Source organism: Leucoraja erinacea, chromosome 32, assembly GCF_028641065.1.
Source record: "Leucoraja erinacea ecotype New England chromosome 32, Leri_hhj_1, whole genome shotgun sequence".
NCBI lineage: Eukaryota > Metazoa > Chordata > Chondrichthyes > Rajiformes > Rajidae > Leucoraja > Leucoraja erinaceus.
The window spans coordinates 25,732,906-25,746,662 of NC_073408.1; the positions used below are offsets into that span (position 1 = coordinate 25,732,906).

Sequence of the window (13,757 nt, forward strand, 5' to 3'; positions counted from 1 at the left end):
GGAGACATGAGATCCAGAAACGGTAGGGAGATGTCGGAGATGGTCCAAGTCCCCCTTGTCCTCATCTTCCACCCCATCAGCCATCGCATACAGCAAATAATCCTTCAACACTTTCACCACCTCCAACGGGATCCCACTACTGGCCACATATTCCCATCTCCACCCCTTTCTGCTTTCTGCAGAGACCGTTCCCTCCGCAACTCCCTGGTCAACTCGTCAGTTCCTACTCAAACCCTCCCCAGGTACTTTCCCCTGCAACCACAGGAGATGCAACACCTGACCCTTTACCTCCCACCTCGACTCTATCTAAGGACCCCGACAGTCTTTTCAGGTAAGGCAGAGGTTCACTTGCACCTCCACCAACCTCATCTACTGTATCCACTGTTTCAGTTGTCAACATCGGCGAGAGAGACCAAGCGCAGGCTCGGCGATCGTTTCGCTGAACACCTCCGCTCAGTCCGCTTTAACCTGCCTGATCTCCCTGTTCCTCGGCACTTTCACTCCCCATTACCAATCTGACTTTTTTGTCCCGTGCCTCCTCCATTGTCAGAGTGAGGCCCAGCGCAAATTGGAGGAACAGCACCTCTTATTTTACTTGGGCAGCTTACACCCCAGCGGTATGAACATTGACTTTTCTAACATCAAATAGCCCTTGCTTTCCCTCTCTCTCTATCCTTTCCCCCTTCTCAGTTCTCCCACCGGCCTTACTGTCTCCGACTACATTCTCTCTGTCCCCTGACATTAGTGTGAAGAAGGGTCTCGATCCGAAACGTCACCCGTTCCTTCTCTCCGGAGATAGAAACATAGAAAATAGGTGCAGGAGTAGGCCATTCGGCCCTTCGAGCATGCACCGCTATTCAATATGATCATGGCTGATCATCCAACTCAGTATCCCGTACCTGCCTTCTCTCCATACCCCCTTTAACCACAAGGGCCACATCTAACTCCCTCTTAAATATAGCCAATGAACTGGCCTCAACCACCTTCTGTGGCAGAGAGTTCCAGAGATTCACCACTCTCTGTGTGAAAAATGTTTTTCTCATCTCGGTCCTAAAGGATTTCCCCTCTATCCTTAAGCTGCGACCCCTTGTCCTGGACTTCCCCAACATCGGGAACAATCTTCCTGCATCTAGCCTGTCCAACCCCTTCTTAAGAATTTTGTACGTTTCTATAAGATCCCCCCTCAATCTCCTAAATTCTAGCGAGTACAAGCTGAGTCTGTCCAGTCTTTCTTCATATGAAAGTCCTGACATCCCAGTTGCCTGATGTTGCCTGTCCCGCTGAGTTACTCCAGCATTTTGTGTCTACCTTCCAGAATACCTGAAGCTGGGAATGTTAAGTTCCCAGCATTTTTTTTCCCAATCCATAGAATAAACAGCAGACTCGGGCCATTCATCACAACCAGTCCACAGTGATATTTCTGTTCCACTTGAAGACTCTCTAGACATTCCTTATGCATCAGCCTAACTATTTATTCTCTCCACCCTCAAAGTTGTTCAGCCTTGCCTTCAATGGATCTGTACTATTCACTTTAATCATTCCCTGTATCAGTGAGTTCCACACCATCCTCCCTCCAAATTGCTGAATGGAATTCTTATTGACATTCTTATATTCATGGCTGCTAGCTATTACCCATGATGAAGCATTCGTTTTTAATAAAATCTATTTAAAAGCATTTAATAGGTTCTAAAATATTTCTAAAATAAATTTAAAAAAATTGGATAGTTATATGGACGAGAAAGGAATGGAGGGTTATGGTCTGAGCGCAGGTATATGGGACTAGGGGAGAATACGTGTTTGGCACGGACTAGAAGGGTCGAGATGGCCTGTTTTTCGTGCTGTAATTGTTATATGGTTATATGGTTATATCTTTGGGACGTGAAGAAAGCCAGAGCAACCTGTGGAAGCAGACCCAGTTTCAGGGAGAAAGGGCAAGCACTGGAGGTCAAGATTAAACCCGGGAATCCGATGCCGAGAGGATTTCCCAGAATCTGCTTCCGTCCCAACCTTAAAAACTCAACAACTCTACTTTACCTCCAAAGCAAATAGATCTATATTATTTACAACACTGATTTTGCTGACTAGGTTAATATTTTGAAATGTCACATCACCCCAAAGAAAGATTAGAAATAAAGTGGGTTAGCAGAGAAGAGGATTGTGATTGCCCACACAAAGAAACCGATCTAAATTCACTGCAGAGTGAAGATAAATGAATGAGATGAACAAACGTTGAGTTGCAGATTGTCACGGTCCATATTAACCACACTGGTAGGCATAAACCACACACTTGCATTCGACCTGTTTTTATAAAAAGTGGGATGCCACTACTGTACCTTGGGCAAGGTCTGATCCTTGACTTCGAACCACAGCTGACACAACAATGTAATCTCCTTCTCCGACTCACGTCCAGAACCTGCAGAATCGGGAAGAGGAAGCTGCTGAAATAATTGAACTGTCATCAATCACGATCGTTGACCTCAATTACTCAGCAGGACAGGCAGCATTGCTGGAAAAGAAGCAATGGCTGACTTCTAGACCCTTCTTCAGACTCAGACTCGAAATATCACCCATTCCTTCTATCCAGAGATGCTACAACAATTTGTGTGTATCTTTGATGTAAACCAGCATCTGCAGTCCCTGCCTACACAGACCTTAAATACTCACCAATATCCTCTAACATTCAGGCGACAGAGCTGAGCTTCTTCCTGGTCCCAACACCCTCCCAAGACCCCTCACACCCCAACCATGGACTGTTTGCCCTCCTCCCACCAGGGAGGCGGTACAGGAGCCTCAGGTCACGTACTAGTAGGATGAGGAACAGCTTCAACAACCACACAATCACATTGCTGAACTCGGAGTCCCGCCGATAGATTTCTCTGGTCCCTCCGTCCCCATTGTTTAATTATTCTGTATTTCTTGATTATTCTGTATCTTCTCTCTTTCTATTTTTTTTTCCTTATGTACAACTACTACGGACTGACGCAAAACTGCATTTCGTTGTACTCATACTTGTATTTGTGCGATGACATTAAAGTTGAATTGAATTGAATTGTCTGGTCAAAGCCACCTTCCCCTGGTCCGAGCCCCCTTCTCCCCTGGTCCAAACCCCCCTCTCCCGTTGTCCGAGCACCCCCCCCATCCCCCTCCCCCCCCCTTCCCTGGTTGAGCCCTGCCCCTAGACCCAGCCTCAGTTCCCGATCCAAGCCACAGTCCCTGGTCTTCAGGACATTATGGTCCACGAAAGAAAGAGGAAATTTGTAGGCAATATTCCAAAACTATAACAAGAATTATTTGATTTCAAATCTTTCTTTCACAGAATCATATAACACAGAAACATGCCGATCCATGCTGACCAAGTTGCTCCATTTGCCCATGTTTGGCCCATGTCCCTCTATTCTATCCATGTAGGTGCCCCAGTATCTTTCAAATGTTGTTATATTTCCTGCCTCAACCAGCTCCTCTGGCAGCTGGTTCCATATACCCACCACAATCCGTGTGGAAAAAGCTGCCCCTAAGGTTCTTATTACATTTTTCCCCTCTCATCTTAATCATATGTCCTCTGGTTTTTGATTCCCCTCGCCAGGGAATTATACTGATATTAATTGGGGCAGTCAGTGTAAAATGTATAGGCACAGAATTATTTGAGTCAGTGGAAAGGCCAAAGAGTGTTGGGCTCTGACACGAGCTGGGCGGGTCAATAGGAGCGGGGGGATTTTTGTGATTGTAAGGCATAAAGATTTACAGTTAGGGAAAAGGACAAAGATAAAATGGGACTTGATGTTCTAAATTACAGCAAGGTCAAATTTATGAGAAGGACAAGTAATTCAGCAATATAGCAAGTGTAGACGGAAAACATCTGCTTGAATAACCTTCAGGGGCAGCACAGTGGTACATCTGGCAGAGCTTCTGCCTCAGAGCACCATAGATCCTGACCTCAGGGGCTGCCTATGTGGAGTTTGCACGCTCTCCCTGTGACTGCGTGGGTTACCTCCGGCTTCTCCGGTTTCCTCCCACATCCCTACCTTCAACTGTATTCTTCAATTCCCTACCATTTACATGGTAAATGGTAGGGAATTGAAGAATACAGTTGAACAGAGGGATCTGGGTATAACCGTGCATAGTTCCTTGAAGGTGGAATCTCATATAGATAGGGTGGTAAAGAAAGCTTTTGGTATGCTAGCCTTTATAAATCAGAGCATTGAGTATAGAAGCTGGGATGTAATGTTAAAATTGTACAAGGCATTGGTGAGACCAAATCTGGAGTATGGTGTACAATTTTGGTCGCCCAATTATAGGAAGGCTGTCAACAAAATAGAGAGAGTACAGAGGAGATTTACTAGAATGTTGCCTGGGTTTCAACAACTAAGTTACAGAGATAGGTTGAATAAGTTAGGTCTTTATTCTCTGGAGCGCAGAAGGTTAAGGGGGGACCTGATAGAGGTCTTTAAAATGATGAGAGGGATAGACAGAGTTGATGTGGACAAGCTTTTCCCTTTGAGAATAGGGAAGATTCAAACAAGAGGACATGACTTCAGAATTAAGGGACAGAAGTTTAGGGGTAATATGAGGGGGAACTTTTTTACGCAGAGAGTGGTGGCGGTGTGGAATGAGCTCCCAGTGGAAGTGGTGGAGGCAGGTTCATTAGTATCATTTAAAAATAAATTGGATAGGCATATGGATGAGAAGGGAATGGAGGGTTATGGTACGAATGCAGGCAGGTGGGACTAAGGGAAAAAAAATTGTTCGGCATGGACTTGTAGGGCCGAGATGGCCTGTTTCCGTGCTGTAATTGTTATATGGTTATATGGTTATATGGTTATCCCAAAGACTTGTGGGTTTGTTGGGTAATTGGCCTCTGTAAATGTTTAAGAAAGAACTGCAGATGCTGGTAAAATCGTAGGTAGACACAGAAGGAATTGGCGACGTTTCGGATCTTGACCCAAAACTTCGCCAATTCCTTCTTTCCATAGATGCTGCCTCTCCCGCTGAGTTTCTGCAGCATTTTGTGTCTACCTGGCCTCTGTAAATTCTCCATCCAGTCCCTTTCTCTTCCTGGATCCCATGTGATCTAACTGAAAATAGCCTACCATGCAGTTTCTCATATAGGCCTTGCTGAAGTCTGTATAGACTATGTCTATATCCTGCCCTCATCAACCTCTTGGTCATTTTGACAAAAAAAAATCAAATTCATGAGACGATCTCCCACAGACAAAACCACGCTGAACATCCCTAAACAGCAGGTACACAAAAATGCTGGAGAAAATCAGCGGGTGCAGCAGCATCTATGGAGCGAAGGAAATAGGCAACGTTTCGGGCCGAAACCCTTCTTCAGACTGATGGGGGGTGGGGGGGGAGAAGGAAGGAAAAAGGGAGGAGTAGGAGCCCGAGGGCGAGGGGATGGGAGGAGACAGCTCGAGTGTTAAGGAAGGGGAGGAGACAGTAAGGGCTAGCAAAATTGGGAGAATTCAAGGTTCATGCCATCCGGACGCAAGCAACCCAGGCGGAATATGAGGTGCTGTTCCTCCAATTTCCGGTGTTGCTCACTCTGGCAATGGAGGAGACCCAGGACAGAGAGGTCGGATTGGGAATGGAAGGGGGAATTCAAGTGCTGAGCCACCGGGAGTTCAGGTAGGTTATTGCGGACTGAGCGGAGGTGTTCGGCGAAACAATCGCCCAACCTCCGCTTAGTCTCCCCGATGTAAATCAGCTGACATCTAGAGCAGCGAATACAGTAGATGAGGTTGGAGGAGATACAGGTGAACCTTTGTCGCACCTGGAACGACTGCTTGGGTCCTTGAATGGAGTCGAGGGGGGAGGTAAAGGGACAGGTGTTGCATTTCTTGCGGTTGCAACAGAAAGTGCCCGGGGAGGGGGTAGTACGGGAGGGAAGGGAAGAATTGACAAAGGAGTCCGGATGGCATGAACATTGAATTCTCCCAATTTTGCTAGCCCTTGCTGTCTCCTCCCATACCTTAACACTCGAGCTGTCTCCTCCCATCCCCCCCGCCCTCGGGCTCCTCCTCCTCCCTTTTTCCTTCCTTCTCCCCCCCACCCCCCATCAGTCTGAAGAAGGGTTTCGGCCCGAAACGTTGCCTATTTCCTTCGCTCCATAGATGCTGCTGCACCCGCTGAGTTTCTCCAGCATTTTTGTGTACCTTCGATCTTCCAGCATCTGCAGTTCCTTCTTGAACACATCCCCAAACAGCATCTGTGTTTCCAAATGCATGTATATCATAACTCTCAGAATCCTCACCAGCAACTTGCCTACTATAGATGTTAGGCTTACTGGTCTATAGTTCCTCGACTTTTCTTTTCAGGCCTTCTTTCATAAAACCACAATAGCCACCTTCCAGTATTTTGGCACCTTATCCCTGTCTAATGATGATTCTTACATTTCAGCCAGGACTCCTGCAATTTCTTCTCTAGCTTCCAACAATATCCTTGGATATATCTTATCAGGCCTGGAAATTATATCTACTTTCACGTGATTCAGCACTTTGTCACCTTCATAGAGTGATACAGTGTGGAAACAGGCCCTTGCACCCACCTTGCCCACAATGGCCAACAATGTCCCAGCTACACTAGTACCACTTGCCCATGCTTGGTCCATATCCCTCCAAGCCTGTCCTATCAAGTACCTGTTTAACAGTTTCTTAAATTATGGGATAGTCCCAGCGTCAACTACCTCCTCTGGCAGCTTGTTCCATACACCCACCACCCTATGTGTGAAAACATTACCCCTCGGATTCCTGTTAAATCTTCTCCCCTTCACCTTAAACCTATGTCCTCTGGTCCCCGATTCACCTACTCTGGGCCGATTCCCCTACTCTGTGCTTCTACCAGATCTATTCCTCTCATGATTTTGTACACCTCTATAAGGTCACTCCTCATCCTCCTGCGCTCCATGGAATAGAGACCCAGCCTACTCCACCTCTCCCTATAGCTCACACCTTCTAGTCCTGGCAACATCCTCGCAAATCTTTTCTGAACCCTTTCAAGCTGGACAATATCTTTCCTATAACATGGTGCCCAGAACTGAACACAATATTCTAAATGCAGTCTCACCAACGTCTTATACAACTGTAACTTGACCTCCCAACTTTATGTTTTTCTCAGTGGTAAAAACAGAGAAGAAATATTCAATGAGGACCGTGTGCATCTTCTGTGACTCCATGCTAGATAACAGCATTTCGTTGTCTCTGTACTGTACACTGACAATGACAATTAAAATTGAATCTGAATCTGAGCTTTGGTTTCTGAGGGACCCAACTCTTTCTCGTTACCCTTTTTTCCACTGAATTTCTTTGGATTGTAATATTATCTGCCAAAGCTATCTCATGCCTCCTATTTACCCTTCTGATTTCATACTAATGTTCCTCAATCCTACTCTCCCAGGGATACATTTGCTTAATTGCAGTTGCCGATGCCTGACCAATCCCTCCCTCCTTTTCCTGATCTGAGCCTCAAATCCTCTAGTCATCCAGGGTTCCTTAAGTCTTACTTGACTTGTTCTTCACTCTGACACAAACATACAGCCCTCCACTCCATTAATCCATCTGAGGTCTCTGAGAACCTTACAGCTTAGCAAAAAATCAGGGGCTATGGATTTAAAGTAACTGAAGAGATGAAAAATAACTTCCACCTAGTGGGTGGGTGTCTGGAATACACTGTCTGAATGTCAAGAGGCAGAAATTCTTGTCAGTGGAAAAGGCTCACAAAGATGTTACTGGGAATGAAGGGCTTGCGTTATGAGGGACTGGAGGCCGAGTATGACTGAGGGACTGGAGGCTGAGTGTGATATATAGAGGTTTATAAAATTATGAGGGGCATAGATTATAAGGTGAGAGGAGAAATATTTCAAAAGAACCTTGGAGTCAACTTTTTTTTATAGAGTGGTGAATACAGGGAGCAGGTTTCCACAGAAACGTGTAGATATGGATACAATAATAATGTGATATTATTTATCCAGGCACATGCATAGGAAAGGTTTGGAGGGATATGGATCAAATGCAGGTAAATGGGACTAGATGAGCAACTTGGTCAGTGTGGATGAATTGAGCTGAAGGGCCTGTTTCCACACTGTGTAACTCCACGCGTTCTCGGTATCGTTCCTGTGAACGGCCCAGTTCATGCCTCTGACGTATATTCTATCACCTCACACAATGCTGCTAACGGTCTGGGCAATCAAACTGGGACAGAGTTTGATAATGGAGCAGTGATACAGGAGGCCATGCAACTTCTCATTCACAACAGAAACTAGATGGCATGTTGAGCAATAGCACACACCAGACTCACCGATCCACTTCCAGTGCTGGCCCCGCTCTCTGCAGTTCACGTACGGAGTGAAGTTGGACGGAAGAGCTGCGACACCAACTGTGCGAAACAAAGAGACAGGTCAGGCATCACCCGCTGAAGTGCACGTCGCAGTGTTCTCTCTCTAAACATGTCCTGGAAGTCAAAGTACCAAGCAAATGCCTTGTAACCAGTGTATGTCCATGGTAAGGAAACTGTCCTTTGAGTAAGTGTTCTCCAACGCCATCATCTGCATACAACCAGCATCCACCACCATCTGCCAACTACATACTGAGCCAAGCATTACTCAACTACTACCCACCCCCCCCCCCCCCCCCCACCCCACCCCGTACCAGGCAACAGCTCCAATTGCACAGGGCATCAAAAGGCCACACACAAGAGAGATGAGGGTGAGGAGCAGCTTGGAGTTCACAATCACGCCCTGTTAGTAATGAGGGAGGAGGAGGATAAAGGTTGACAAAAAGGGGGATTAAGAAGTCAGGTGATGTGGAGAATTTGGTCAATGGATGAGAGATAAGGAAATGGAAGAACAGCTGGCCTAAGTTATAGTGACTACAAAGTTACACACACCTCAAATAAAGATGCAAAATGCCAAAAACATGCAGATCAGGTGGGTCTGATGGGTGAGGTTAGTTTTACTTCGGAGTCACGTCAGTGATTCCGTGAAGAACCCGCTCAGTGCGCAGGCGCGGCATTAACGCCAGCAGTGCAACAACGGCCAGACGGGAGTCGGGCGCTCCCGCAACTAGCCTGAAAGAAAGGAACGTTAGGTAAGTACTTACCTTAATCGGTCTTTTCCTTGTGTTTTTTGCTCCAGGGGGAGCAAAGCAGCAGAGGGAAGTGGCCCCCGTTCGACTCCAGTGAAGGAGCCGACAGTGGAGGGGGGAGAGGCGGCAACGGGACCGCACACGCTGCGGTCCACAGACACGGGTGCTGCGCTGATGCCCGGTCCGCTAAACAGCTGTTTGACTAACAGCAGCGGACCGGAGGGAAATTTAAAAAACCGGCCGGCACCCCTGCAGATTCCCGACAAGGAGACTCGCCGCCCGAGAACCGCTGAAATGCCGCCCGAAAACGGAAGACAGCCTCTAACAACAAGGTAAGACCAAACCTCAGGCTGGAGATCAAACAAAAAACAAGTATGTCTGTTTCCCCAAGCCAGAGGAGGTCATGGAGCTAAAAACTCCAGAAAAACTGCCAAGGGAGGTAACACTCCCACTCCAGTGCTATTGCACTGGCCATCTCCCTTGTCGAGGGATTGATGGGACCAGAGCTGGGCTGGTCAAAGAAGAGGGGTCACTGGCTGAACAACATCGGGAGTATGCTTGAGGTACAGGATCAGGAACAGCTGCTGGGTGTGGCCGCTATGTGGCTTCACCACTAGCGAGATAAATTTCAGTCTCGACTGACAGACCAGCTTACTACCTGTTCTTTTCAAAGAACCTCTCCAAGACAGGTAGTCATGAGGTGTTGGATTCATCACGCCTCCCCTAAATTGCATTACTCAAAGTGCCCACCATTATTGGGGGATACATTGAGCATCGCTCTCAAAAAACCCAATATTTAAAAAATGAATTTGATATGCCTGATGTCGGCTATCATTCACATGCTCTTCCAGAGGTCAGGGTAGTATGGCAAAACACCTGACCCTACTGTTCGCAGTGCCCCGCAACTTCTCAGGAAGTTATAAAACCTGCCTTCAACCAAAATTCACAAGACTGTGAGAACGCCGACACAACAACTTAGCCAGACAGAAGGATCCGTGATCAAGCCAAGTTTTTAAAAAGGTACACAAAAAAGCTGGAGAAACTCAGCGGGTGCAGCAGCATCTATGGAGCGAAGGATATAGGCAACGTTTCGGGCCGAAAACCCTTCTTCAAACAAAGTTTTTCAAAAAACTGGACGACGTGTCAAAAATATCGGGGTAAGGCGGCAGTGTCTGGAATGAGCACCACACGTAAACCAGTCAGCAGTACCTCTAATGCATCCACCAGCTGGGTATACCTTATGGTACTGGTGAAAGCTCGGGGCCTGCATGCCAATCCTGTAAGCCTTTCAGGCCAGGGCCCAGAGCAGGCCCCAGGGAAAACGCGCCACCCCCACCACGTCATACGACGTGTAAGACTCGTTGGACCAGGAGGAAACAGAAGAATACCCATAACCATGGAGGTAGGTGGGTCTGGTTTCTGCCAGCATATAGAGAACAAGGGTGCTCTACTAACAGGGGGCGAATACACTTGTTTAAAGAAGCATGGGGTAATGTCACGAGTAACTAGTATATACTCAACAACATTAGTGGATACAAAATTCAGTTATATCAGAGATATTATCGCCAGTTCAACATTGGCCCAAAAAAGATGGTGAAGTCGCATCATCATTGACTTAACATCACTAAATAAGTTTGTTGATGCGACTTCCACCATCTTTTTTGGGCCAAAAAAGATGGTGGAAGTCGCATCATCATTGACTTAACATCACTAAATAAGTTTGTTGAGTATATACATTTCAAGATGGAGACGTTTGTTACTGTCAGACAACTGATCTCCAAAGGATAATTTATAGCAAGCATTGATATTAAAGATGCTTACTATCTAATACCCATACACAAGGATCATTGCAGATACCTAAAATTTAGCTGGTTGGGGCAGCTGTGGTAGTATAGAGATTGCCCAATGGTCTAACTCCAGCCCCTAGACAATTCACCAAAATATTAAAAGTAGCCATGGGAATACTAAGGAAACAAAAGCATATTGTCATAGCATATCTGGATGATATTCTCATAGTAGGGAAACGAAGGAATTGGCTGTGGCAGCAGTATTAGCTACAAAACAGCTCCTTGAAACACTGGGGTTCGTCCTACTCCAGATAAATCTAGGTTGAAGCCATGTACTACCATGGACAAATCGGACCTTTGCACTATCAAAATCTACAAAGAACAAAGGTACATGCACTAAAACGATATTCGGGTCACTATGATCGAATCATGAAATTACCCACTGGAGCTATATCAGAGCTACAGTGGTGGGGGGGGGGGAGGGGAGAGAATGTGTGGCACAGTTTCAGCCCTATCATCACCACTAACCCTACTTTAGTTATTAATCAGATGCCAGTGCTCAAGCCTGGGGGGGGGGGGGGGGGGGGGGGCAACTAACTCCATATCCAGCACAGGTGCCAGATGGACTAACCAGAGTCATCATTACCACACACACTGGGCATCAATTTAGAAATGTTGAGTATTATGATTTTAAAAGCATATGCATCTAAAATGCAGCACTTGCATGTGCGGTTACGGATTGATAATACTACGGTGGTGGCTTATATTAACCATATGGGGAGCATAAAATCATTATCGTGCGACAAATTGGTCAATCAGATCTGGCAATGGTGTGTCGAAAGACATATTTTACTATCGGCTGCCTATCTACTAGGTAAGCTAAATACAGTGGCAGACACCAGGTCACGGAAAAATTTAATGATAACATCGAATTGATGTTAAACCCAAAATATTTGCTAAAGTTATTAAGCAATATGGAACGCCAGATATCGATTTGTTTGCAACAAGACGGAATCACCAGTTACCTATGTATGTGACTTGGGAACCAGACCAGAGGCAGCAGCGGTAGATGCCTACACGCTGGATTGGGGGGGAATTTCTGGGTTTTTGCTTTCCCTCCCTTCTGCCTCATCAGTCGGGTACTTCGCAATACAGATGGACTCTGCTTCTGGGATATTGATGGTGCCCGACTGGCCTACACAGCCATGGTTCCCAGTTCATCACGACATGGTGGTCGAGTCACCTATGGATTTCCCTAGTGGACCACGGTTGTTGACTCACCCAGTATCAGGCATAAGCCACCCATGCCATGAAAACATCAAACTCCTGGGTTGTAGGTTTTGAATAGACCTTACCAGGGACTGGGATTATCCGAATGAACTATCACCACCATGTCGGCATCCCTGCGAACATCCACCAGGAGGCAGTATTTAACCTGTATCAAAAATGGGAGAAGTACTGCCAGGAAACAGGGACAACATATGCAACTGCCACAACCACCGACGTGCTGGAGTTCCTGGCCCATCTACACCATGACGAAGGGATCAGTTACAGTGCCATCAATACAGCACAAAGCGGCCTGTCTGCTTACCTAAAACCAGCAGGACAGCAGGCCATGGGATCCCATCCTCTGGTGGTAAAACTCATGAAGGGCAATTTTAATATTAAGCCCCTAAACCCAGGTATACCCATATTTGGGATATCAGTGTGGTATTGACATACCTCAGGGAATGGCCACGAGCTAGATCCCTCAGCCTCGAGATATCTACATTAAAGACGCTCATGTTAATGGCACTCGCAGCCGCTCAGAGGATCCAGTTGCTGCACAAATTAAGACTGGACAACATGGAGGTCGCCCCAGACCAGATTACGTTTATCATTCTAGGTCTGGTGAAACAAAGCAGGCCAGGAACGCCCAATTCACTGGTGGTATTCCGGGCCTACCCACCAGAGCCAAGGTTGTGTGTGGTGACCCATCTACAACAATATATAGACACAACCCACAATCTCAGAGGGAGAGAAAAAGCCCTATGGGTCAGCCACAAGAAACCTCATGGCGGGGTAACGAGCCAAACCACTTCACGGTGGCTCAAACAGGTACTGAAAGCTGCCGGAATAGACACTAATACATTTAAATCCCATTCCACTAGGGCAGCATCGACATCAGCGGCTGAACGAATGGACGTCCCGGTTAACCACATTCTCAATACGGCAGGATGGTCGAGGGAAACGACGTTCAGAATGTTTTTTATAATAAACCGTTGATAAAGCCTGACTTATTTGCAGACAGAATATTACAAACTGCAAATATTTAATTTAAGCTCAGGGGAGCTATTTATTTTTGTTATTGTTAATAAATACCTTTCTGTTTCTTGAAAAAACAGATCCATTGGTTGATTACGATAACACTTCCTCCCTCAAGAACTTCGGCAGTGAGTGAAATAAAACTGTTACACGGTTTGAAATCACAGACCTTTGAAGTCTTCACGGAATTACTCACGTGACTCCGAAGTAAAATAGTAAGATTAAACGAGAACTTACCAGTTCAAAGTTTGATCTGTATTTTATGAGGAGTTACGATGAGGGATTACGTGCCCTCCGCTCCCACCCTCATTATATAGATCAAACTAGTAAACTGATGTCTCCTTAATCTTTACTATGTTTACTTCAAATAACTGTGTCTATCTGTGATTCCACACCGCTGCTTGGAAGTATGCCGCGCCTGCGCACTGAGCGGGTTCTTCACGTAATCCCTCATCGTAACTCCTCATAAAATACAGATCAAACTTCGAACTGGTAAGTTCTCGTTTAATCTTACTAGTTTGCTGCGGTGATAAACTGTTGCCTCGTTGATAAACGGTATCCAAAAACGTACATGGTTGTACGTTAA

At 46.2% G+C, this 13,757-nt stretch overlaps 1 protein-coding gene across 4 annotated transcripts in view; it reads right to left on the minus strand.

The window, feature by feature from the left end:
- nfrkb (nuclear factor related to kappaB binding protein) overlaps positions 1-13,757 on the minus strand; it is a 118,216-nt gene that overhangs the window by 68,805 nt on the left and 35,654 nt on the right. For 3 of the 4 annotated variants that reach the window (XM_055660932.1, XM_055660934.1, XM_055660931.1), the window contains exons 12-13: positions 8,287-8,373; positions 2,334-2,413 (exon numbers count right to left, since the gene is read on the minus strand). In XM_055660932.1, the coding sequence (XP_055516907.1) occupies positions 2,334-2,413; positions 8,287-8,373 (167 nt within the window). The remainder of the gene's footprint in view (positions 1-2,333; positions 2,414-8,286; positions 8,374-13,757) is intronic. The other variant, XM_055660935.1, reaches the window with a different exon arrangement.